Genomic DNA, 27,948 nt, shown 5'->3' with positions numbered 1-27,948 from the left:
TAGTTTATCGGCAAGGAAGCTGAGGCTGATAGTAACTTGCACAAAGGTGTCTGATGATGGGTTAGGTGAAGTCCTGGGACCTGTTTCCAGATTCTGCTGCCAAAGGCACCTTCTGCACCCGCCCGCCTCCCACCCCCCATTGTACTGCTTTCCTTGACCTTCACAGACACGATTTTTCCCTAAGGATCTCACCTTTGAAAGTGTTTTCAAAGGCCAGGCTCCAGCACATGCCTAAAAGGAATATAGATGAGGGACTCATACAGGCCTTTTACCTGCAGCAGTGTACATACAGGCTGTTTACATTACAGAATCCACTTTATACTGCAAATGTGCTTCTACAATTTGTGTCCGCTGAACCAGTTTTCTCCACGTAGTTAACACTATAAAATTCCTCTATCTTCATTCCTGCAAAAAGTGTCATACTTTTTTTTCTCAAACATACCTCAGGAAATTTCACTAAGAACCATGGAAATAAGCGGGGCACGAGAATATAGGTCGCAGCTCTCTACCAAGTGGCAATCTGGAAGAATTTTAGCCCCAGTTTCTTCTCTCTTGAAATGTAGTTAGTTATGTGCTTGTTTCCTCTCTAGACTGAGCTCCCTGAGAGTAGAAATCATACCTGAATGATCTGTAGACTCCTAGTGTCTAGCACAGCGCCTGTAAACTGCTCAATAGTTTAGTGCTTAATGCCAGACACCCAGGAATCCTCCGTCTCAGAGCACAAAGGCTGAAGCAGAGCCAGAGCCCAGATCCAGGGCTCAGCCCCCCTGAGGACAGCAGAGCTCGAGTCCTGCCTGAGCAATGCTGTTTCAGTGCCCCCAGACACTGGAGTTTTTCTTTTCCCATTCCCTTCCCCCCAGTAAAACCCTGGCTACTCTCTCCACACCAGGCAGTGCTAGGGCCGCTCTCCTGGGACATGGCCTCCTGTACACAGGCCTGAGGGCTTTAACCATCCTAGGAGAAGGTGCCTGGTCTTTCCTCTGGGCGTGCCTCTGCGGAACACACAGACTCCGATCCTAATCAAGCAGCCAGAGATGATCCTTCTAACTCTTTATTCATGGGGCACACCCATCGCAAATGGCCTGAAGAGGGGCAAGAGCGTCATGTTGGACACACTTGTCCTTAGCAAGGAGAGAAGCTTGACAGCAGGACACCACTGTAAAAGACATTAAGGGATCCATCCACTGATGTAATTATTCTAGCCATAATTATTCTAACTTCTGTTGGTTATATGAGGACAACTTCCACTTTATATATCGATTACTGAAGAATCCTGATATCCTGACTGCTACTACCTAGTGGTGGTGGTGGAGAGCAATTAAACCGTAAAGTAGGGGAGCCTAAGTATAAATTCTAGGCCCCAAAGGAAAATTTAAGGAGTCTTATACCCTTACCCCAGGAAGTTTCCCCTCTGTTAGTTTCCCTAACAATTTGGGTTGAGTCACACTTGTGAGGGCAGGAACTCAAAAGGGCTTAGTGGGGCTGATTTTACAGATAAGGTTACAATTTGGTCAAACGTGTGAATCCAAAGAGAAACATGTTAATTCTGGAACAAGTTTAATGTAAAATAGGTTTTTTTTTTCATTTTTTACCTATCCCTTAGCCTTCTCCTTCCTGCAGAAACAAAAGAAATGTAACGATTAAAGAAAACTTCCTGCAGATTGAGGCATATTTATCTAACTTTTAAATGACCTCATTTTTCCTTCCTTAGTTAAGGGCCCATGTGAAGGGAGCAGGGAGGGAGGCCAGAGATGTTCACGACTAAACTTTCTCCTTGACCAATTTTGTTTAATTTGTAACTGTTTAGAAAGGCTGATCAATTAAAATCCTACCCCCTCACTGGCAGGGGTATTCTTTGGTAATGGTATTTAATAACAGAACTCCCACTGGACATTTACTTACCCTTTTCTTCTGGGAAAAGCAGTCATTCCTCTTTGCAAAATCAAGACAATCACAGTTGCACATTTTCCCAAATCTTTGGCTGTATTGCAATGGTTGTTTCATTTTGTAATCTCCAACTAAACATTTCCTAACCATGGATTAACAATATAGTTACTGACTGGTTTCTTTTAACAGTATTTATCCAACATAACAAAATAAACTGCAATTTGTTATACTTTTTTTTACAAAACATTTTATAAATATTTTTACAAAATGTATACAAAGCAATTTCAAGTGAGACATACTATACAAATGAAGGTATTTAAGCAAATAAAGCCCACACCACACTGACAGTGAGTGACGCGTCCTCTTTAAGTCAAGTCAGTCTGTAAGGCCTCCCTAATCTAACAAAGTCTGCTAAATTCTTCAGCGCTAAAATAGTTCTTTTTCGTAATTGCCAGTTTAAAATTTGCTTTATCTTTAGGCAGTACTTACGGACACAGAAAATCAAATGCTTAATAACAAATTCACACTTTTCCACAACAACAACAGAAAAAAAAAAAAAAAAAGAAAGAAAATGATTTTTGTTACTGAGTATGAGTAGCTCTAAAACTTAACTTTGACTAATGAATCTGAACAACTGAATGTTGGCCATCCGAGGCTGAGCTCTCACCCTCCACCAGAGGGGCCTCGACATGCGAGTTATGACCTAATCACAGGAGTAAAATACATTTCGTAATCGTCATTTGTCATTATCTAGAATCTTTCCTCCATGAAAAGTAAACTTACATACAAGGACACAAAAATTTACAAGTTTAATTTTGGTAAATTAGGCTCTCCGTTTTCTAGACAAGTGTCAAGGCTTAAAAAACCCTTTAAGATGGTATAGCGAAAAGTTGGGACTGGGGTAGCAGGGCAGGGTAGGGAAGAAAGAGAGGTGACAAATGTACATGGAGCTTATCTTGTCTCTTAAGAATTCCACTGATTCAGTAATTAATGTAACTCGTTAGTAGCCTCCGTGAAGGCTTCTAGGTATAAATTTCCACAATGAGAAGAATTTGATCAGGAGGGACCATCTTTAAGTCTTGCTAGGAATTAGGGGAGCATGAGCCCTAAGAGAAGAGCCTATGAAATCATGGGGTTCAGGGCAGGGTGTTACCCCAGGGCTACCCAAACAGAAAGTTCCAACTGGCAATACCAACTTATCTTTCTAATATGTTACAATACAGGAAGAAGGGGAAATCTGCAACTTGGACATTGGCACAAATAAGGAAAACATGGTAACCGTAAAATGGCCCAGATTTTCCAATTTCTATTGGCTCAGGGGTGGGAGTGGGGAGAAGGTATTTTGTTTTTGTGAAGACTGGCTGTCTCACAGGGTTTCTTTGTTTGGGGGGACTAAGGGGCAGGGAGAGTCTAGGTCTTCTGTTACTGTGTTTTCTAGTAATCAGAAGCCTTCCTTTCCATTGCAGGCCAACCTGGAAGAGAAATGCCCAACATGATGACAGTGGGGTCATCCCCATTCTGGGGATGGCCAGAAGTGGATCTTGGCAACATGTTAGAGTGAAGACCAGTGGGTGCGCCTCTAAAGCCAGAGAGATGGACAGAATAAATGAGAGCCCGTGCACATAACAGGGAGGGTGAGTGTGTACACACTGTCACCAAAATGACCTCTGGATCTGAACAGCCCAGACACACGCACGCACACATGTATGTAAGAGGGTACATACAAAATACCATATGTAGCTTTCCCAATGCTAGGAGATACTGATGGTTACAATGACATTGAGAATGAAAGTGCCAACAGAAACAGGATGACCTGGGGCAGGTATACAAGAAAGGAAACTGGGGAAAGCGCCCTGAAAAGAAATATAAATAAATAAAGCAATAAGTCACGTTCACGAACATGAACATGGGCCAAACACAAACTATGGCAGGGAATGTCCTTTGGCTCTCAAGTGGGAATCCCGGGTCTCAGATCTTTCCTCTCAGTGGTGGGCTGGCTGGTTACCTTTGGTTTGTCTGTGTTTTGGTAATGATTGCTGCCAGGGGTGACTACTGTTCTCAGACAACAAGAAGCAGAAACAAGGCCAAAGTCCCCTTAACGTTTAAACTGAAAAATTACAACATAGTTTTCAAATGAAAATACTTTTGACGCTTGCCTATTTGTTGTGGGAGGGGTGCAAAGAGAGGTTAAATGGAACAAAACCCAGCAACCAACAAAAACATACATCGTATGCTGCCTAGATCCAATTATAGAATGCAAAATGCTTGTTTTTTCTCAATAGTTAATATATATATGCTTTTACATATATACATATTATATTCCTCATGGCTCTATCCCGGCCTCCCCTGTACACTGTGCCACTTAACTGGTTTCCATTTTCTTTTATTTCGCCTGGTGAGATTATCTCAAGTCGTGCTGTCGCAACTCAAAACAAAGTATTCCCTAGATGAAACTCAACGCGGATATGCTGAAGAGGTGAGGTTTTGCTCCGGGAGCATCAGAAAAGCACTTGAACGATGAACAGGAAGCCCTGCTTGTGCGCTACAGGTGCTCACGCCAGGGCCGTGGGTCCTGGCAGAGCAGCCAGGACTAACTGCTCAGAGACGGCCAAGGGGAGAGCCACGTGGTCTCCCGGCCCATGACACCCCAAGACCCCCCCAAAGCCAAAATTTGGAGATGCAGTGGGATATTCTTTAAAAAGTATCTTCTATCAGTCCTGTTTGATTTTCTTTAATAAGTCTGTTCTTTTCAAATGACTTATGATTGTCAGAATTTTACCCAGGGCCTAGTGTACTGTGATCTCATTGAGTTACAGTGTTTAAAAAAAATAAAACAAATAAACAAAAACAAACAAAAGAATGACTATAAGCACTTTCAAAACACTTGAAATGTGTAGGGCCTAACAGACTGCTTTCTAACAAGGATCAGTTTTACTAAAGGATCTCCCTGTAACCACGACGAGTATTGCTCTTAAACAAAGAATGGGATTGAGATTAGAAAGAATAAACTGTGATGAAAGATCAGGCAGGCTGGAGACAGGAGACCATTTCCATTGCTTTTGCCAGGAAAGAATGTAACTTGTCCGGGGCGGGGTCTCGGGGGCAGGTGGGGGAGGACTGCCGCTATTAACACTCTAGGATACTATTTACAGCTGCTTCTAAAATGGAGTCAGTTTCTACAATGCCTTCACTGTGGTCCGGGATGAACTTTTCCAGGCAGTTTTCCTGCGAAGCCATTGGAGAAAAGTTGGGGAAATCTAACTCAACAGAGCCGCTAACCGTGGGGTCACTCTGGGGCTGCCGCCCCGCCTTTTTGAGTTCCAAGATGTTCTTAAATGTTGTTTCTAAACTCTTAGTGAGCTGGAGATCAGGCTGGGGCTCGGCTGACCCTTTCATGATGTCTGTGTGTAAAACTTCATTCTTTGGAGAATTCCGCAGAGTCTTGTCCTGGAAGGAGCTATTACACGTCATCTCCAGGTGCGAATCTACTAGGAGACTTGAGAGTTTGCTCTCAGGACCGTGATCTGGTCTGGACGAGTTTTTCCGGTGCCCTTCAGGGCCGGGAGAGCACTCACTGCCTTTCACGGAGTCTTTCCGGCTGGTCTTCTCTTCAGACGCACTCCGGTACTGAACTGAGCCCATTTTGTCAAATTTCAGTGCTCTGCCGAGGCATTCGGTTTTTTTAGCAATGTTTCCTTCTGCGGAGACCACGATGTGATTAGGCACTAGATGAAATTGGTCATGATTCGTTGGTTCTGCCATGCCTGGTTTGGCTCTGTCTCTGCTCTGGGCCTTGGCCGTCAGATGCACAGAACTGGTTGTTTTACTGCCATGCTGGTCACTCCTGCCAAACTGTGTCTCATGGGCAGCTTTATCAAGTTTGAAGGAACAACAGAAATCAGCCTGAAAGCCCTCTGGAAATGGGAACAAAAAGAACATTAATGAAAGAATGAGACAGGACTAGACAGTAGCCCCTCAGTGGGTCAGGTGCAAACCCACCCCACCCTACCCCACCACACCGAGTCAGCTGTTCATGTCCAGGAATGTGCAGAAGCACAGTACTTGGGGGGCGTCCTTTAAAAGGAACTGAGGCTGCGGGGCTGCAGCTTCCAGAGGAGCTTAAACCTCTTTGAAAAAGGAGTTGCTGGATGACAGATGGGAAAACCCAATGGGCAAAAAGCTCCACTTTGTCTTGGTCTCTTACTGTAGTTTATGATCAGTTTTGTATTAATGACTGCTTTGAAACAGTCTGAAAACAGAAATCAGATGTTAGTATCAGCCTCGTTTCTTCCTTGGAGCAGAAGGCCCTGAACAGAGGCTCTGGCAGGGGGCTGGGGAGGACACAACCACTTGTCTGTGGGTGATGGCACTTCAGTCCCTCTAAACACGTGGCAGGGGACCTGGCATAACTAGTGGCACTTTGCCAGGAACACAAAACGAACGGTCAACATGCACCTTAAATGGTATCTGCTTGGAAGGACAGTGGGGTATGGAGGAACCGGGTCTGAGGGTGAGTGCTGACCTGTGCCAGGCTTCAAGAGCCAAGGATGGCGAGAGAAATGTTAGTGAGGATTTAAGGGGTTGAGGGTATGGAGGGAGGGAAGCACGTTGCTGTTATGCAAGGGCAAAGAAAGTGTTCACTCTGGAAGTAATGAAAGTGAAATAGAGCTTTGATGATACTTATAAAGCCACAAGCATGAATTTGTTCACTAAATCCCAAAATATGAGATCTAGGGGATACAGCCTTGAAATCAAAAAAGGTGATTCCACCCAACAAACACTGTGCAGGTACAATACAGAGGAGAACAGAGCATGCCCCTGCCCACATGACACCAGGCCTGAGGGGCTGTGACAAAAGAGGAGGGTTTATCCCCAAAGCCCAATTCACCAAATGGCAATAGGGGATTTCAGGTTCTAAGAAAAAGGGGCAGAAATATATCTCACATTATTCTCTTTTTTTTTTGAAAGATCTGAGGATTCTCCTAGGTATACAGCAATTCTTTAGGACTCTCCCTTTACACTGAGTATAAGGATCATGTATTCTCTTTGAAAATTTCTTACGCCACATCAAACACAAGGCTGAACCTTAATATTTAGGTATCAGAAAAGATGTTAGAAAGATAGAAGTAAAGCCAGAGGAAAATAATATTCCAATAGGAGGGGAATGGATTAACCAAATTATCAAATTAGCATGTTAAAAATTTATTAAATATTATTTTGAAGACTATAGCAACAGGATAAAAACTTCAGATGTGTTAAATGGAAGAAAATTAGAATAACAAAATCATATCTAGCACATGACATATGATTCTAATTATATTTTAAGTGATGTATGCAAATGGGAACCATAACTGGAAGAAAACTTGGAGAAATAAAAACATTCCTTTTCTAGGATGGTAAAAGTATGGGTAAAAATTGATATTCCACAAATTATTATGTTATTCGATTTTAAAAATTTTAGACGCTAGAAAGAAGTACAGATAATTCATTTTTAAAAGGCAGAATGTGGGTCGAGTCTAGCACAGATGCAAATGGCAGGAAGCTGATGGGGTGCGGGAAGAGTACCAACAAGGAGCACTACAATCTACTAGAGCCTGTGGGCAGGGACCATGTTTCACTGATTCCCCCCCAACAATGCACTGCACATAGTAAGAAAACTCAATCATTTGCTGAGGTTTAGTTGCTTCTGGGAAGGCTTCTGACTTACTTTAGTTCTCAAAAACTAGGGAAAGATTGAGAAGTTTGAGTTTACAATGGGGAAGAAGAATCACTTAACTGAATGTAAAATTCCAGTTTGGATTTTGCAGAACAACCTTTTCAGAGTATTCATATCCTGCTCTCAACTCTGGATTTTTTTCTCCCCAGAATTCAGGATCTACCTTCAGGTTTCATACTCCAAGGTCACTTCAGACAGTCTCCGCAAAGCCATAGTCCCTGAACCCTGGCGGTAGCTCTCCTCTGCTTTTACTCTGGCGTTTCTTACCGGGGTCTACAAGTGCCAGACGCTTGTCCCGGGACAGAGAAGCTCTTTCCTCTTGGTTGAACATTCTGTCGATCATCACCATCTCAGCGGAGGGATTGATCCGCTGAAAATGAGAGAGCCTAGTCATTTCAGATGCCCTTTAACAAGTGCAAACAGCTCGCTGTGTTTTGGGGACAAAGGAAGCAATCAGAAAGGAGAATATGTTTATCCTTGACATACTTTTTTGAATCGTGTTTTTTGGGGAAAGGTAATTTACCACATTGGTACAAACTTCAGAAGGTACTAAAGGGGATGTGGAAAGTCAGCCTTCCTTCTTCGCCTCCCCTGTGCACTGCCTTCCCCACCCACCCAGGGCCCTCCCTGCAGGAACCCTCGTGCCAAGCAGTTTAGTAAACTCTTCCAGAGATATTTTATGCACACACACAAATTTACGTTCTTCGTTCTTTATTTTTGCACACAAACGGCAGCAACTATACACACTGTTCTGTACTTTTCTTATTTCCTCCTCTGCTTAATACGTGGGAAATCTTTTCATTAGGATGACCTTTTACTTTATATTCTGCTATGCTATAATTGTGTTGTGTTTTGTTTTTGGCCGTGCTGCATGGCTTGCGGGATCTTAGTTCCCCAACCAGGGACTGAACCCGTGCCCTGGGCAGTGAAAGCACAAGAGACCTAACCATTGGACCTCCAGGGAATTCCCTATAATTATGTTTTGTATTAAGGCTTTCCTTAGAATTATTTTTTCCTGTACAGAATCAAATCTTAAATTATATTTCTGGGTCTTATTTAACATAAAAATTCATGGCAGATATAATTTGTCCAAGTAATTAGTCCATTTGTCCAAGTCTGTCCAAATGGTCCTTTTCTCACAAATGATAGTTAGTCTTTTTGATATCTCAGAGTTTTGTTTCAGAAATGATCGTCAATATAAGAACAACTATTTCAGACTTTGGTGGCACAGTTTTAATATACATAAGTATAGGCATATCTCATTTCATTGCACTTTGCAGGTATTGCGTTTTTTTACAAATTGAAGGTTGTAGCAACCCTGCATCGAGAAAGTCTATTGGCACCACTTTTCCAACAACATTTGCTCACTTCATGTCTCTGTGTCACGTTTTGGTAATTCTCCCAATATTTCAAACCCTCCACCAGCAAAAAGATTACAACTCACTGGAGGCTCAGATGATGGTTAGCATTTTTTAGCAATGAAGTATTTTTAAATTAAGGTATGCACATTGTTGTTTTAGACACAACGTTACTGCACACTTAATAGACTGCAGTATAGTGTAAACATAACTTTTATTTGCACCAGAAAACGAAAAAGTTCATGTGAATCAATTTATTGCGATATTCACTTTATTGAGGTGGTCTAGAACTGAACCCACAATGTTTCTGAGGTATGCCTGTAAATATATACGCTTTAGTAAACACAAACACACACATACATATTTATACTATATTGCATATGTGTATAATGTAGTTCAGCTAATATCTCAAGGTACATTTTCAAAGCTGATCTCAAATTAAAAGCCACTTGTAAGAGACCAATTTATTAAAGTCTATATGATTTTAGAACTGCTTCTAAAATCTCAGATAGGTTTGGTCTTTCCATCATTTTCTGAGATACCTTACTCCTTTCTCTAATTATCTGGTGCTTTAAAATTAATTTTAGGGGAGTTCTTCGGTGGTCCACTGGTTAGGACTCAGTGCTTTCACTGCTGTGGGCCGGGGTTGAGTCCCTGGTCGGGGAACTAAGATCCCACAAGCCATGAGGTGCGGCCAAAGGGAAAAAAAAAACAACTAATTTTAGTTTCTATTTGGGGTGCTGAAAATGCTCTGGAATTAGCGAGTGGTGATGCTTGCGCAGCCTTGTGAATATACTAAAATCCATCAGTTTGTACGTTTTAAAATTAATTTTGGGGGGAAATTATTATTGTAATATATGACAAAAGATTCATATTTATTTATTTATTTATTTTACATCTTTATTGGAGTATAATTGCTTTACAATGTTGTGTTAGTTTCTGCTGTACTACGAAGTGAATCAGCTATATGTATACATATATCCCCATATCCCCTCCCTCTTGAACCTCCCTCCCACCCTCCCTATCCCACCCCTCTAGGTGGTCACAAAGCATCGAGCTGATCTCCCTGTTAAGCATGATTTTTATGACATGCTAGTGATCTCTCAATTGAAAACAAGACAAAACTAACTTTTTTTTTATTTGGCTGCACCACGTGGCTTGCAGGATCTTAGTTCCCTGACCGGGGCGAAAACCCGAGCCCTCGGCAGTGAGAGCACACAGTCCTAACCACTGGACCGCCAGGGAATTCCCAAGACAAAACTAATTTTAACATCTGTCACCACCTCATCTTTTCAGATATTATTCTGAACAATATTCAGCAGAAGTGTTGCTGGTCCTCTCCCACGTCTTCTGGTTGGTGAGAGGCAGTGGACAGCATCGGAGTGTGGATGGGGGTCAGGTGGTCCTGGTCTGTATTCTAGCTCTGCTAATTACATTGCAAACTTACTGGCTGTATGATGTTGGGCAAATTACGTAACCAAAGCCCTAGTTCCTCATTTGGAACCAGGAAATCAATAGCACTGATTGAGTGTCATCAACCATGGAAAGCATAGCAAATATAGCTGCTGTTAGTAGAAGATTCAGTCAAAGGTAAGTTTTTCTACAATTTTAAGTATCTGTGCCTTTTAAACTATGTTGGGAAAATGTAATTTCTTGAAGTTTTTCTCTCTGAATTAGTAGCTGTGACCTGCGGAGTTTAAGAAACAAACATGCTTGGTAGTGGAACTTTACCATGGCATCTTCCAGGAGCAGGCATCTGTACTTGTTAAGCATAGCTTGGGTCCTTTTTAGGAGCTGAGTGGCAACTGTTTCAAATTCATTGTCAACTTTAAAAAGAGAGAGAGAGAAAAAAAAAAAGTAAGAGAGTGCAATTCACCCACTAGGTCCTTTTTTCCTTAGGACTGAAATGAATTATTCCTCCATTTTCTCTTTTTAGTTTAGTTCTTCCTTGGTTAAACATCATCCTTCTGCACTCCTGTCCCTCACTGTTCACTGGAATGTGATCACAGAAACTCATTTTAATACTAGCTTATTTTCACTCTAATTAGGAAACCAAAAACATAATGCCGTTGATTAAGATCATTTATAAAAGAAAACCACGTAACACAGACCAGCAGCAAATATCAATGAACAGAGAATGATCTACTAGTTTAGGTGACCTAAGCCTCCACTTCCTTCCAACAGCATGAAAAACTGAAACTGCTGAGACAATGAAGTCCTACTGTCCGGGGTGGGCAGACCAGTTTCATGTAACGACACCAACTCGTCCATGGCATCTCGCAGGTCATGGTCCTGTGGCTCTGTCCTTTGTCTGTCTGTCTCCAAAGGTCTCACATTTTCCACTTCACTCTTCTCAGAGCCTCCACATCCCTGTTTAATGCTGGATGTGGACGCTCTTCCCTGGTCCTCCCGGGGAAGCTCACAGTGGATTGACTGCTGCACTCCCCTCAGAGACCCTGCCCTGGACTCACTTTGGAACCTCAAAGAATGCTTTTTGGGAGCTACAGTATCTATCTAATTCATAAAAGTGATAGTAGCAGCTCAGGGTATGTATGCATTCTGTCTAAACGCAAGGACTGTGCCTGAATCACCGTGCAGAGCACCTCGTCCAGCGCCATCCTGTCTGCAGCCAGAGTCCAAACAGTGCTCTGGATTCACTGCCCTCAAATGTGTCCATAAAATATTCGGACATTTGGGTATCCCTCCACAGAATGTTGAGAAGAATAAGTCACAACCCTAAACATGGACTGGGAAATCAAGTAAATTGGGAAGAAGGTAGGTCTGCAATGAAAAACAGTAACCTGGCTACCATCTGGGGGTGACGAGGCTCTGGTTCTCCTGTGGCGTGAGTCCCCAGGAGGGCGTCCCTAGGAGGGTGTCTGGTGTCAAGGCGGCACTCTGGGGGTCCAGCCTGCTTACCTTTCTTTAGGTCTTCCTCCGTGGGCATGGAGCCCTGGCACACATGGTAGGAGAGCAGCCTTTGCACTGCGTCACTGAGTGATCGGAACTGACTTTTATCAGGTGTCACCGTGTGGGTTTGGTCCCTCTGTAACTGCTGGAGAATGCTGTTAAAGAGAAATTGCCAATGGCAGTGTCGAGTCATGTTAAGAAATCTAATCATGATGGTTATTTGCATGCAAAGACAATGAGAGACACAGGAATGTTATTATCCATAGTATAGCAGGTCTTTTTTTCCCTCAGTTTTATACTTCATACATCACGGTGGGTTTAGAGTTTAGTCTAACCATCAACACAGGGGACTCAAACTATGACCCTGGCCTCAAAAGCATGGTGTTCCCACCAGCCATTCAAGTGTGGGCGCTCACACAGACCTTGGCAATGCCTGACCATTGGCCAGCTAAGCTTATGGTAGTATTTCTGTTCTGAACATAGTAGTTTATATTTTTTATTTTTTGGACTAATAACATCATTGATAGAACTTATTATAGACGGATAACCAAACAAAGTCTGTGTCTCAAAACCAGTGTTAAATCAATCTCAGTGTTGAGAGGAAGAAAAGGGGAATCTAAAATCACAAGAAGTGCAGACATTCTCTAGGATCCTTGTCCTTCTGGATCCACGCTCCCATCAGGGTCTTCAACATTATAAATGTTCTCTGCCATTTGACAAGCTTGCATGATATTGTCTTCTGATACAGAACAAATCACCCAAGGTTCACTGGGATTTGAGGAGAAATCAGATATCTTGGCAGTGTGACCACCATGAATAAACAACAACTCTGATGGCCCATCTTCTGCATCTTCCAGGGATTGTTCCTCTCCAATTTTACTTAAATCCCAGACATTCAGTCTGTGATCAGTACCACTGGAAGCCAAAATAGTCTCATTGTAAGGCGACCACTGAACCTGGAATATTTCATCCTTATGTGATTCAAAGGAATGCAACCTAAGTTTCAGATTTCTCAGATCCCACAAGGCAACAGTCTTGTCAGCTGATCCTGTGGCAAGAAGGAACTCACTACAAGGACTGAAAGAAAGGCAGTTCACTTCAGCAGTGTGAGCACCAACTGCGTGGCTTGGTTGGACATAGGACTTTATTAAACCTTGCTTCTCCTCAGAGACCCTTAGGCCAATCAAAGGGTATGTGGTTGCTAAAAAGACAAAGAACTATTCTCCTTATGAACAAAAGGGTGACCGGTAGGCTCAAACTACATTTGAGATATATATATATCTCCTAACAGAAATAAACTATAGGGAAAGATTTCCAAAGTATACTTTAGAAAATATGTAGTATCATAACCTGACTGTTGTTGTATATTTGTTGAAGGTTAGGAACCTAGAAAAATGTTCAAAATGGGTCATTTCCGAAGGTAACTCACAAAGCTCCTTTAGTTAGCTGTTTTGCAGCAGGCCTCTTTTGTCCTCCCGAGTGACTATCCACCTAAAGACAAAACACACCTCTTATTATTCCCTTTTGTAGAAAAAATAAGCAAAATACAGTTATACATAAAGGTCACTATGTTTCCAATATTTTCAAATCCTTATCAAGAGCAGACTCGAAGCATGCTGTAATTTGCCAGTGTTGAAAAATGAAACAAGGAAATCCATAGACCCATGTAGCAAAGTTGCACTGTGTCAAGATTACAGAAAGCTGTACTATCAGTTCCTTGGAAGGACTTAGCTTGTACCTTAAAGCCAGAATTCCCAACTCCCTCTACAAAGCTTCATTATATTTTTGAAGAAATATATTTTAAGTAACAACTCCATAAACATCTGAAAATTCGGTAGACGGTCCTTAATTCATCCTCTCAGTGGTAAATAAGGGAGCAAACACGTCTGAGCTCCTGTCACATACAGTCCAGGCGTGTGACCTAGTAGGGCATTTCTTAGATCACGGTAAGGAACAAATACGCCTTACATCAGAACCTGAGAACTGAACCAAGATCCTTCACTGAGTATTCCAGGCAGGCCCAGACTACCACAGATTTCATTAAGCTATTATAAGTTTGATGGAGAAGAGACTAAGGCCTTAGAAAACTGAAAACAGAATTTTTTTTCTTCCTTTTCAGACCAGTATCGGTTAAAAGACCATAGCGACTGACTACTTCATATACTCCTGCAGGAAAAAAAAATCTCTAGTATAAATAAGAGGAACAGATCCACTTTTGATAGGATAATAATCATTATCATTCAACAGTAAACTACATTTTTTGAGTGCCTACGATGTGTTGGCTGCTGGTATACTATTAATTCATGAGGAAATGAAAGAACTGTAAATATGTGAGAAATAGAACAGACACATTCATCCTATAAACATTAACATTACAAGGCATGGCTCTCGGGGAAGGTCTTCAGTGAGCACTTCTGTGGGCACACAGGGCGACGAGGCTGACTGTGCAGATGATGCCAGACAGCCACTAGCAAGCAGAAGGTGATGTGACCACATTTTCTGTCAATCATGCTGAACATTGAGAAGAAGCTGTGCAAACTGTTTTCTACCTGCACAGCTGGCTGGCCAGGAGATGATCCAACGACTTTTTCCTGCTGTGGTTGTGTGGTTCCTAAGGGCACTGGTATAACTTTGCTTCCAGAATCCTGTCCTATTAGAATGAACACATGAGACAACGTTCAACAGAAACAGTAAATCAGGCCCACTGTGTAACCCCTAGAGTCCAATGTACACAGATTACTGAACATTCTGAAAGGGATTTGTTTATCATGGGTGCTGGCTGTGAGGAAGGAGAGCAGGAAGTACATTTATCTACCAAAGCTCTAAAGACAGAGGTAAGGATTATTAAAGCTTATTTAGGTAATAAATAGAAATAAACACATAAATAAATGGTAATAAATAAAAGCTGTCAATGCTACAGTTTCAAATTATCTAAGGTCTAAGGAATAGGCCTCAAGCCAGTGATCTGTCAGTACTACCGAACCCCCAAATACTCACAACTTAAGAAAGGGAGGCCCAAATAGGGGACTGGCTAGGAGTGTTCATGCTGTCATCTTTTCTAGTACTTATTGAGCAGTGCGGGTGTTCAAAGCTTTAGAAGAAATGGAAGACATGGCCCACGAAATTTTTTGTTTTTGTCTGGGTCAGGGGGAGTTGGGGGGGAGATTCTAAATATACAAATACAGGATAGTTACAAAGTCGCATGTGCCATATAATACTAGGTTTCATTGTTTCTAAGCAGCACATTTTTTTCACATAATTTAATGTGTTGTAATTTAAATAGAAGTGCTTTTCTTTTCCTCATTAGTATATAAGATACTACAGATGCAACATGGTACATTATTTGGGTGGAAAGGATACGGAAAGAAGGAAGGATCAGAGCGGAGGTGAGGCTGAGTGGAAGAGATGCAGGATGAGGGATGCATGAAGAGTGTTCCCTGGGTGCTAGGAGGACGGGGACGGACTAAGGAGAGCTCACAACAGAGGATCCTGACCTGGCAGTGCGGTGCTCAAGAGGCCTGGGATGGGCGCTTGCCTCAGGCCATCTGCAGTCTTGGAAGCAGAAATGGGGGAAGTCTGATTCAAACTTTTTTTCTGAGCCTGTGAAAAAACATTGCCAAGATGGAAAAATTAATTTCATGATAAAAGCTTTAATAGATCACTTAAAGGGCCAACCAAGTCTGTTAATGAGTCTCCCACATCACCTTCGGTTTAGCTTACAAAACAAAAGTTTAAAAACATTATTCTCCTATCACATTGGGAGAACTGCCAAGAGTACCCTTTAAAGTCTACAAGCCTGCTGATGCCATTCAGGAGGGATGATTGATCCCAGCTGAGCTGATTGATAGCAGCTGCTTTCTCGCTCCTGGAACTCCTGTGTTCATGGTGCTCAGATGCAAAGCTGAGCCTGAAACGCAGTCTCTACCCCCAACAGTTTCTATCAGTAATGCGATGTCACGCCTGCAAGGATTATGACCCTGAGTATCAGTTCCTGTGTGGGGTCTGCAGGGACACTGAGCACCCAGTCAGGGCCAAGCACCAACCCCACATCTACTGTCAACGTTCGCTGTCCACTGTGTGGATGATCTAAAGGACATCTCACCCCTGCCGTCTGGGATGTCTCTAGTTCGTGTCATGATAACCTCAGGTGGCATGTAATTGGGAAATGTAAATTCAACTGAATATTAGTCTGAGCAAAATATTATTAGAAAAATTAATCTAATGTTTAAACTGTTGTGTGCTTCTTTTCTATAAATAAGGAAGATGAACTGGATGACGTTTAAGGACTAACAAATTCCTTTTAGCTCTAAAAAAATCTGTTATCTCTATAATGCATTTAAAGTAAGATGATAAAGCGTTTCTAAACTACTCCCAAATTTTAATCCTTAATGTCATTACTACTTCACAGTGCAGTAAGTTTTCACTTTTTCCTTTAGTTTTATATTTTGTATACCAGCAGATGATTTAGAGTTTAGTCTAACCATCTCCATGCGTGATGACCTGTGACCTTGGCCTAAGCAAAATGTTCCCAACAACCATTCACATGTGGCCACTCACACAGACCTTGGCAATACTTGGCCATTGGCCAACTAAACTCATGTTAATATTTCTGTTCTAAACAATGAATTATTCTAAACAATTAATTATCTATTTGGTCCTTTTTTTCTAATACAGAAATGGAGATGGATTTGACATCATCCAAGAAAGACTGGAGGAGGTCATTACAAAGTTGGAAACAGTCACTTTGCTCATCCTTCCATTAGCAGGGAAGGTCGGACCTGCATCTCTTAGTGAGAACACCATGGGGGAAAACCTCCCAGTCTTCACAGCATTTGCCCTAGAACATAACCCCACACTTTCCTACTGTAGGGAAGCTCTTCACAAGAAGGACACCCATGTTGTGAGGAGGCCTGGGATGAACAGTGAGCACAGGTCTTCCTCACAAATATTTCCAAGGGACGAACACTAAGGGCCACCTTGACCTAGTGGTTAGCATTCCGGGCTTTCACTGCCATGGCCCGGGTTCAATCTCTGGTTGGGGAACTGAGATCCTGCAAGCCGCTCAGTGCAGCCAAAAAGTAAATAAATAAAAATAAAAATAAGGGCCACCTTGAATAAAAAAACAAACAGATAAAAGTTGGAAAAACGTGGTCTAACAGGGCAAGGCTATATTCTAGATGGGACTCTGAAATAACGAGATCAACAGATGAATAGATGAACCAGAATGAATATGTTCAAATGACCAAAATCCTCATAGCAGTGTTGCCGGGACACAACATTTTTGGAATTTCTTTCAATATGCCTAGTTCACATGAAACAGAAGAATATCATCCTAATTGCTTAAGAGCACACAAGTTTTTTTTGTTTTTTTTTTAAATAAATAAATGTCATTACCCATCCTGATCTCCCACCTTATTTATCAGATATCACCTTGAATGATTCCTAGCTATTGAACAGACAAATAAAACAAAATCCATGCATACATAAGTAGTAAAACTATAAGAACAGCAAGGAAGAAATCACCATAAAAGTCAGGAGAGGGGCTAGGTTAGGAAGGTACATGAAGGGGGTACTTTCTGGGGTACTGATAATCTATTTCTTGAGTGGTTACATGCATGGGTATTTGCTTTATAATTATTTGTTAACTGTACATTTATGTTTTCTGTATTTTTCTATGTGTTTTTTCATAATACATAAGAGTAAAGAGGAAAAAAAAAATACTCTGAATAATCTAATCTAACGTCAAAGCTTGAAAAATTGCCATCATTTAAGGGTATAAAGTACTGTTGTGTCTGAAAACAAGGTTACTAACTGTAGGGACACCTTTTTTTTTTTTTTTTGACACCTCTTGTTTGAACAGGTTTTTTGTTTTTTGTTTTTTTTGGCTGCAAGGTGGTCTTTCTCTAGGTGCAGCGAGCGGGGGCTACTCTATTGTGGTGTGCGGGCTTCTCATCGTGGTGGCTTCTCTTGTTGCGAAGCACGGGCTCTAGGCGTGTGGGCTTCAGTAGTTGTGGCACGTGGGCTCAGTAGTTGTGGCTCGTGGGCTCTAGAGTGCAGGCTCAGTAGTTGTGGTGCACACGCTTAGTTGCTCCGAGGCATGTGGGATCTTCCCGGACCAGGGCTCGAACCCGTGTCCCCTGCGTTGGCAGGCGGATTCTTAACCACTGCGCCACCAGGGAAGTCCTGAGCAGGTTTTGGTGTAAGTGTTTTACAGTCCCCTTGCCCACCCATGTGGGGGATGAACACTGGCATCAGTGCATTTTCATCTTTCAGCTACTGCCAGTACCCCTCACTGTGTCCCTCCCCTTGGGACTGGAATGATCTCCCCACCTCTTATGCTGTGAGGGTAACACAGAGGTTGGGCGGGGCGGGTAGGGCCAGGGTGGTGGTAGAATTGTAATCCACTGGGAACTTGGTTTGGTGTCCCCACCGGAATCTCCTCCATTCACTAGGTCTGTATGTTTGGAAAGCTCTGCTGCCCGAGGGATCTCCTCTGTTCCCAGATGTTAGCTGGTCACTGGTCACTCCCAGTCCCCTGATTTCAGGGCAGGACTTTTGTGTGTCTGGTTCACTGCTGTATCCCCAGCACCAGAAGAGGGCCTGACACCATAGTGAGCACACAGTAAATCATTGTTAAATGAAAATAAGTGAGTGAATTCCACTGCAGCATTAAGTCATAGGGGTCTGTACTTCTTCCTAATCCAATGCCCCTGCCCAGGAGCCAGCAACTTTCTCTCATTCCCCCCAAATTTCGGTTGCCCCCGAAATGACAATCTTTTCCAGAAATAAAATATATCATTCAGGGTTTTTTTTTTCTGAACTCTTAGAGAAGACTTTTTAAAATTTTTATTTATTTATTGCGCCGAGTCTTAGTTGAGGCAGGCAGGCTTCTTAGTTGCGGCATTTGAACTCTTGGTTGCGGCATGCATGTGGGATCTAGTTCCCTGACCAGGGATCGAACCTGGGCCCCCTGCATTGGGAGCATGGAGTCGTATCCACTGCGCCACCAGGGAAGTCCCTCTTAGAGAAGACTTGCTCTTGAAATATATTTTCTTCACAAATAGAGAAGCTATTTAAGGATATTTTCTTGAGAACTTGGCTCCAAGAACTCTGCTCATATCAATGTACAATTTTAACTCTTTAGACCCTGCATTATCTTGATACCACGTGAATATACAGAAATCCACCAATGAATCAGAATACTCAATATATCCCTATCCCCCTCTGTGGTACACTTTGTAAGAAGCCAACGACAAACTAGCAAGATGATATTCATCAACCGACAGGCATTTGCTGAGTGAGGGAGGCCATCTGTGATCTTCCCAGCCCACAGTCTCCTCTGGGAATTGCCCCATTGCCATAGAAATGGGTTGGAGCCAGCACAGTTGGACACACAAAGGTCTGTTACCTGCTAGAGGGCATTAAGAGCTAGAATCCAGGGAACGAGCACCTTTTCTTCCCATGGAAAAGTGCCAAGCCTGCCAGTGAGCAGCTTCTCTACCCAGAGGGGTGCTTTTTACTATTTTGGCTGAGAGGGGCACTTTTTCCTAAGTTGAACAAAGGCTCCATATAGATCATCAGCTCTATACGTATAGAGCTCCATAAAGAGGCCCCGTGTGGCCACTTCCTCATGTTGCCCACAACTGGCTCCTCTGGTCAAGGATGACTGAACCACGGGTGGGCCAATCAGACTCTCTCTCCTTGGAACTGAGAATTGGGGGAGGGGGAGGGATACCTAAGGGCCGCGGTTCTCAAATGCAGGTTTATAGCCTAACTGCATCAAGATCACGTGGGGGAGCATCTGAAAGACAAAGTTTCTGGGTTCCATCCACAAAGATCGATTCAGAAATCCAATGTGGGGCTTAGGAATCTATAAATTAAAAAAGCTCTCTAGTTAATTCTGATGCATTGCTAAGTTTTGGAAACCACTGCACTTGCCAGTCTGTTTTTGTTTTTTTGTTTGTTTGTTTTGTTTTTGTTTTGTTTTTGCCAGTTTCTGTTAAATGCTTGGAAGAGTGAGAGAGGACCATGAAGGAGAGAGGTGAGGCCATGCTATCTTGAAGAGGCCAAGGGAAGAGCAGAGAGCCTGGTTTTGACTCTTATAAAGAAGCTACACTACACGAGACGCTCTCCTTTTTGCTAAATGTGTTAGGGTGAGTTTCTAGACAGTTGCAGCCCGAAGTACCTTGACTAAGACATTTGGGTGTTCACTGTATACACAGCACCATGGTAATCACAGAGAAGGCAGCTGAAGGATACCACACACAGTCTTTGCCCTCTGAAAGTTCACCATCCAGAAAACAACCAGGCCCACCCAAACACAGTGTACCATATTATGGTGTCCGACCTCAGGCCCTCATGCATGACCAGCAATCCTCTTTTTCCCCTGGCCAGCTCCTTGCTTATTTTCCACTGAAGTCTATTTCATTACCTTCAAACCTGTAAGCCAGGTGAGAATTCATTCAACTTTCTACCACCAAAGCTACGACATCACCTGCAACCCCATTCATCCCTTCCCGCTTCTCTGTTACAGTGGAAGAAGCATCCCCCAATGCTTTTATACAAAGAATCCCACCAACGTTCTGGAATTCATGTCCTTCTCCTTCCCATGAGCTTGGAAAAGAGCTCAAGCCTTTCCCATAGCTTATAAAAACCACACCCTGACTCCACACATCCGTGGAGCTACTACTGCAGTGTCAGTTACTGTCATTTTTCTGGAAGTTGTCTGTGCTTATCACCACACCCCCCTACTCCCCTTAATCTATTGCAGTCTGGCTTCTGCACATATCACTCCATGGAAACAAATCTTACCAAAGTCAACAACTGCCTCCTTGTTGCTACATGTGTCAGAAACATTCCCATCCTGACTTCCACCCACTTCCCAGCAACACTCCACTCTGTGCACACCATCCCTCCCGCCTGCCTCATTTTCCTTTCTTAGCTTCCAAAATGCTGAGCCTTATGGGTTTTATGCCTCCTCTCTGGAATATTCTGAGTCTTACCTGCGGACCCCTCTTTCTGTGTCCATCCCCTAAGTGTTTTGGTGTTTTGGGGCTCTCTCCTGGCTGCTCCTCCTCTCTACTGACACACTCTTCCTGATCCATTTCATCCACTCCCACCGCTTCCATCACGATATACATGCTGGTCAATCCCACTTCAGCTCACATTTCACTCTCTGCTTCAGCACATGTAGCTGTTGCCCATACAACTTGGTTGTCCCAAAGGTACCTCACCCTTGACAAACAACCTAAATTGAACTCAGAACTTCCCTTCAAACCATTTCTTCCCATGTTCTCTATTTCGGTGAACCTGGGTGTCACTGCCAGAAACTTCTGTGTCACCCTTATTCCTCCACTATAGCCAATCAATCAGAAGTTCTATCTAACCTGCCTCAAATCCATTCACTTCTTGCCATTTCTTCTGCCACTAGGCTCAAGTGGGTCTGCACTATTTCATGCTTACGTTACGACACTGGCTCCTGAGCCCGGCATCAGGGTCCTGTAGCATTTAGGGCTCGCTTACCTTTCCCACCTAAATCTTCACATCTCACTTGAACTTGTTTTCCTTCCCCTGCAGAACCACGTTCTCTTCTCTCTGCAAGGCTTTGCACTTGCTGATTCCACTGCCTGAACATTCTTTACTCAGACCCTCTCTTGCTGGATAACTTCCTTCTCCCATAGTAGGGCTCAGTCAGAAACCACTATTTCGTGGAAACCTGCTCAAACCATCCCATCTTGGTGAGAGGCTCCTTTTCGGAGCCTGGTGCCCTGGGCTGCCTCCACACCAGAGCACTTAGAATGCTGTCTTGTGGCTGTCGGCTTATCTGCTGCCTCCTGCCCTGCAGAAGACTGTTGCATCCCTGGGACTTGGCCCAGGGCTGGCCCCGGCAGCTACTGATACACTGTTGAATGAATGAATCAATGAAGGAAATATTGTACCTGGTGGGCAGTATAAATAAAAAGTGCAGAGGGGAGATCAGTGGAGGGTCCGAAAAAGGCTTCATTCTTTTAGGGGCTTTGGGTGCCCTGAGGGAGGAGAAGCATCTAGGCCAGATAGGAAAGGACATTCAGCGAATACCCATCAGCAAAGGCTTGAGGCTCATGATGAGTCTGGCCTGTTCAGGGAGCCATGAGGGGTCCTGCCTGGCTAACCTGGAGCAGTTCAGCTTGAGAACCTTAGCGGCCAGGCTGGGGGTTGGTACTTTCTCCTGTGCAATGGGAAGCTCCCAGATGATTTGGTTCAGGTCACCAAGCAAATGTTTTAGGAAGATAAATGTGGTGGAAGCCAGACTTTAGGGAGAGTCTAAAGGCAGATTAATCACCCAGACAACTGTTACAGCTGTCTAATTACAGTACAAATGGGTCTTGGAAAACATCTACCCAGTGGTCCATTCTTCCTTGTTTGCACTTTAGAATCACTTGGGGAGCTTTTGAAAAATGCTGCTGCCTAGAACCTTTAATCTAGACGATTTAAATCAAAATTTATGAAGGTGAGGCCCAAGCATCCGTATTTTTACAAAGCTCCCCAGATGGTTCTATTGCATTGCTAGGGTTCCTCATTTTCAAGAGAAAACTAGGGCTCAGAATGTAAGATATGAACTTAGATCACAAAACCAGTCACTGGCAGAGGAGGACCTGCAAGTGAGCTCTGACTCCTGTTCCAACTCTTGTTTTCCCCATTATACTGCTGTCCCTCTTAAAGTCTAGCTCAGGGTATAGATGTAGAAAAGAGAGAAATGGGAAGCAGTGTGGTAGAGACAGCTAGTTGGTGAAGTCTGCCTTTACAGCAATTTGCCCATGCTCTGAACCTCCATCTCCTTGACTGTGAAATGGGAACAGTAATGCTACTTGTAGCCCCAAGGTAAGGATTAGAAATAATACAGCTAGCCCCTGCATGTACCAGTTGTTAATAATATGATCATTATTTTCATTATTATCGGGAAGAATGGATATAAGACATTCAAAGAAGAATTTGTAGGATTTGGTAACTTATTAAAGGTACAGAGGAAGAGAAAAAAACAAGAACGTCTAGATTATGAAGTCTGGGCGTCTGAAAATACAGTGGCTCCACAGTAAGGTAGGCGGGCTGAGCTGGATGGGGAAAGGAATTAGGGAGGGGCAGGGCAGGCTGGAGACTTCAGTGGTAATCGCTTTGGAAATCTCACACTGCAAAGCGCCGCAGAGCACCTGGTAGGTGCTGCTCTCAAGGAATTTAAAATCTACTAAAACTTTTAGTGATCTGAAGAGATTTGCACTTAAAATAATTTGTTTACTTTTGTTTGATAGGCTAAACTCTTGCAAACTGCCTTCTTTATCACTAACTTTTGAAATATTAATCCATTTAAAAGAAAGTTTAAATCCTGTAACTGACTCTCTGCATTAAGAGATTTAAATTCACAGGGCTCCTTAGAGAAATGGCTGATTCTAGGTCTGTGGCAAGGTAATCACAAGACATGCCTACAATATCTTGTGCTTCAAAGTGCTCAAAGGAGGTGGGGTAAAGCAATTATACTCCAATAAAGATGTTAAAAAAAAAAAAAAAAAAGGAGGTGGGGATGTGTCAGAAGTGTATAAGTCAGCTTAAGTAGCCCTCCACTGACCAAACTTGGGACAATATAAGCATCAAAAAGAATAATGAAAGCAATAAATTGCAACGTTAACTTTAAAGAGAATACATGGCCTTTTGGAGATATACACTAAAAAATTACAGATGAACTTATATGTCTGGTTTAGTTGCAGAGTAATACTGGGCAGGGGAGACTGAGTGGGGTATGGATGAAATGGGAATAGCCATGAGCTGGTAAGCACTGGAGCTGATTGAGCATGGGGGCTCATTACACTAACTTGTCTACTTTTGTTCATGTTTAAAATTCCCTGTAATAAAGTTTTTAAATTAATGCAAAAAAACCCTATGATTTCATAGTGTTACACACACACACAATGTGAGAAGAAAAAGCTCTTTTTTATGGAAAAATCCCAGTCAATAACAGTAGATAGGATAATATAACTAGAAAATCATTTTGCAACCACTAATGCAATATATACCAATGGAGTCAAATCACTGGGTGAGAGGCCGGGAAACAGGAGGGTCACGTGGTCCCAAAGCACCATCCTAGAGATCATGTCTTCCTTATATGGGAACAAGATACCTTTGAATACCTCAAGGAGAAACCTGGCAGGGGGCCACCGTAACCAAGTGATCACATCAGAATCACCCATAATGGGAAAAATCAACATTATGTGCCAACCATTCAGCCAGAATCTAATCATGAGGAAACAATCAGACGACACACTGAGGGCCACCCTACGAGACAACTGATCCAGGCTGCTGTAGCCTAAAGAGATGTGACAATAAATGAAATCAGTGTTCTCTGCTTTCTAGAGTGAGGCATTGTCATAAAGGACATTACTGGGTCAACTGGAAGAAATTTGATATAATGTTATTATGTTAATGTTAAATTTCTTGGGGGTGATAGTAATGCTGAGATTGTGTTGAAGAAGGTCTTTGTTCTTGGGAAATACCTGCTGAAGAATTTAGGGGTCAAGGGTCATACCATTTGCAACTTACTTTCAAAAGGTTCAGAGAAAAGAGTGTGTGTGTGTGTGTGTGTGTGTGTGTGTGTGTGTGTGTAGAGAGAGAGAGAGACACACAGAGACACACACAGAGCAAATGTTGCAAAACATAAACAACTGGTGAATCTAGGTGAATAGGTTCACGGTGCTCTTCCAACTTTTCTGTGGTTCTGAAAGTTTTCATAATGGAAAATGTGGGGCGGGGACTTAAGTTCACTCTTCAAGAAGCTGCAGGCAACTGCGTGCCTGGGCAACAGGAGAAAGGAAATTTTTCACTGTAGTATACACCTTTCTGTACCTTTTGAATTCTGAACCAAATAAGTGTATTATCTATACCAAAAATAAAGTTTATATTTAAAACTCATTGTTCTCTAATATTAATGCTTTATAGTATCAAAACTTGACATATTAAATTTCTCCAAATAGATAAACACTGAAGGCCCCTGATAATGGTATTTTTGTTCATTACAATGTTCTATAAAGTAATTTATACAGAAATTATAAAGTAAAAGAGTCACTGTAAATGTCTCTGGATGTCCTAGGAGTTTAAATGTTAGATGACACCTCAACACTATTTTTCCAACTTGTGTTGCCTCCAAGGTTGTGTCTTCCCTACTCCAAAATACCTGATGCTTTAATTGCTCTGGAAAACCTGCAGCAGAACACACGGGACATAATGCAACTGATCTAGTTCCCAATACTCTTTGGCATTAAAAGTCACAAAAATTACTTTGGAGCTGCCGGTATAGGCTTCTTGTTACCTTTGGATAGTTGAAACTTTGGGGAGTCAGAAAGACAGATTTTTTTTTTCCCCTCACTGAAGCATTATTGAAAAAAAAAAAAAAGAAAAAGAAAGGAAATGACCATGCTGTGGCTGATTATGTATAATTGATTATAATAAACATAAAGCAGATCAATATATATAGATATAAAGTAATCCTCAAGTTCTATTATTAAGTAAAAACAGGTATGGTGTGTTGCAGAGATAAGTATATATGTGACGTTTGTGTGTATACGCAGAGGACATATCTGGGGGAAGAGAAAGAACCTAGAAACAGTGGCGGCCTCTGGAAGAGGAAGACTTACTTTTCATTCTAAACTATTTTGGAACTGTTTCTAATGATTACCAATAGCATGTTTTACTTATTTTTGAAAAATGCATCAATATGTTGATAAATGCTGTCCAGGTATCACCTCCTCTATGTGGGGTAAGTTTTTAAAACTAGAAGAAAACAAGAGTATCTGTAATTCCACCACCCAGAGAACTGCTGTTAAGGGAGCAGTGCATTTTCTCCTAATCAAGTTTCTGGATGTTTTGTAAGCAAGAGGGTTTTCTATTTTCTAGTTTACCATATTGTCTTTCATCATTTTTCTAAAAGAGAAAACAAATTGCTTATTAAATATTTTACAGTTAAATGTACATTTTAAATATTTCACATTTAAATGTACACTTAAAATGACTTTGTAAGCCTTCCCCCAAATCTTTAATTATTTTTCAAGAACATTTAAAATGGCTACATAATACTTCATTATGTCCAATAATCCTCCTACTATTGGAGAATTATTATATTGGGTTTAGAAAACTTTTTTGCAACCAAAGTATAGAAGAATATCTATCTATAGTATGCGATATTTGAGTAAGAAAGGAGGGGAAATAACAAAATATACATGTAAGGAAATAAGAAAATATACATGTATCTGCTTATCTGTGTGAAAAAAAACAGAGGATAAATAAAGGAGAAACTAATGAGATTGCTGAAAATAGGGGATGGGTGAGAACTGGCAGGAAGGATGGAGGGAGGGGTGGGAGCAGGGAGAAAGGCCAGCGAGGAGGGAGACCGCCCGGCACACGTTCTGCACAGCCCTGACCTTTGGGACCATGCTAACGGCTCACTCATTCAAAAGAAACCAAATAGATAAAATCAACAAGGGTAGTGGGAGAATAATTCTAAAATGAAACACAAACAGAAACAAGCAAAAGTATAGTTCAAAAGAATAGCATAACCATACCAAGGGAGGAAAAAAAAAGTACTAACTCTAGTAACTTTTGAACACAGTATTTTTTTTTTTTTAATTTTTATTGGAGTATAGTTGATTTACAATGTTGTGGTATTTTCAGGTGTTGAACACAGTATTTCGACTATACACCTTTAGGCTAAAGACAGAATGTAAACCAATACTGAAGTCTGAAGTAGGTTTGTTTTTCACAGTGCTATGAATTAGCAATTCTAAAACTATTTTCTTTGTTTTGTAGGATTGGGCAAATAAGCAAATATATTGTGGGGCAGGCTTTCTCACTGTTAGAAAAGAGAGCTACAAATATGGAAAAGGAGACTTGAATAATGAACCTGGTGGTACTGGATTAGAATTGAAAGTATCAGTATGAACTCATGGTTTTTAATATAGATAGACAGACAGTTATAGATGTTGTGTATGTGTAAATACATATAAGTCCCAGCTGAGACAACCTCAGTAGCAATGAATATGTAGTGCTCAGATCTTGGCTTCTAAATATGGTTCTCCACTAGAAGGAACAAGGTCCCTTAAGTGGTTGATTCCAGGGCAGGGGCAGGGAAAGTGAAAGACGAACGTGGAACATCATGTTTTGCCAGAAATTAAAGGAAGTGCTCAAAGCACGATGGAAACATGTCAGAAGGACCAGCAGCCAATTTGGAGGGGTGCCCAATGGCATCAAATCAATTTGAGCATCAAAATAAATGATTGTAACAATTTTTAACCCATTAAATAAAATAAGAATCTATGAGTCCATATTGGCATAAGTAAAAGGGGGAGACAGAAAAACTCTTCCTTAGAGTATAATGCCAACAATTAATGTAGAATAAACAATGGAATTAGAAAGTCTCTATTTGGTGACTGTCACAGTAACAGCTGATTTAGTAATAACTGATTCAGTCAGGAATTATCAATGAAAGCTTAAACTAGTGTGTTCAAGTTTGACAAGAAATTGGATATCGACATAATCTCAATGTAACTCCCTAAAGAAACTTAATAACTATGCATCAGACACCACATGAAGCAGACACCATCTTAAGCAAGTGTTCAAAGTTAACATCACCAGGAATGCGACAAGTTCACATCGTGAGGACACATCCGTCACCTCTGTGGCAATCCTACCAAAAATGTATAATCTGAATCTAATCATGAGGAAACATCAGAGAAACCCAAATTGAGGGACACTCTACAAAACAATTGGTTTGACTCTTCAAAAAAATCAAGGTTGGGCTTCCCTGGTGGCACAGTGGTTAAGAATCCGCCTGCCAAGGCAGGGGTCACGGGTTCGAGCCCTGGTCCGGGAAGATCCCACATGCCGCAGAGCAACTAAGCCCGTGCGCCACAACTACTGAGCCTGTGCTCTAGAGCCCGAGAGCCACAACTACTGAGCCCACGTGCCACAACTACTGAAGCCCACACGCCTAGAGCCCGTGCTCCACAGCAAGAGAAGCCACCGTAATGAGAAGCCTGTGCACCGCAACGAAGAGTAGCC

At 42.1% G+C, this 27,948-nt stretch overlaps 1 protein-coding gene across 7 annotated transcripts in view; it reads right to left on the bottom strand.

Annotated features, from left to right (window-relative positions):
* Window positions 1-1,964: 1,964 nt before the first annotated feature.
* Window positions 1,965-27,948, bottom strand: part of BICRAL (BICRA like chromatin remodeling complex associated protein) — a 105,889-nt gene continuing 79,905 nt past the window's right edge. For all 7 annotated transcript variants that reach the window (XM_082345962.1, XM_082345958.1, XM_082345959.1 and 4 more), the window contains 7 exons: window positions 15,366-15,471; window positions 14,421-14,521; window positions 13,301-13,362; window positions 11,881-12,026; window positions 10,693-10,787; window positions 7,871-7,973; window positions 1,965-5,801 (listed from right to left, as the gene is read on the bottom strand). In XM_082345962.1, coding sequence (XP_082202088.1) covers window positions 5,014-5,801; window positions 7,871-7,973; window positions 10,693-10,787; window positions 11,881-12,026; window positions 13,301-13,362; window positions 14,421-14,521; window positions 15,366-15,471 — 1,401 coding nt within the window. In that variant the 3' untranslated portion in view covers window positions 1,965-5,013. The remainder of the gene's footprint in view (window positions 5,802-7,870; window positions 7,974-10,692; window positions 10,788-11,880; window positions 12,027-13,300; window positions 13,363-14,420; window positions 14,522-15,365; window positions 15,472-27,948) is intronic.

The sequence above is a fragment of the Balaenoptera borealis genome (assembly GCF_965194805.1).
Source record: "Balaenoptera borealis genome assembly, chromosome: 12".
Classification (NCBI taxonomy): Eukaryota; Metazoa; Chordata; class Mammalia; order Artiodactyla; family Balaenopteridae; genus Balaenoptera; species Balaenoptera borealis.
The sequence above is the reverse complement of the archived record's forward strand: the minus strand, read 5'-3'. Positions and strand labels throughout refer to the sequence as shown.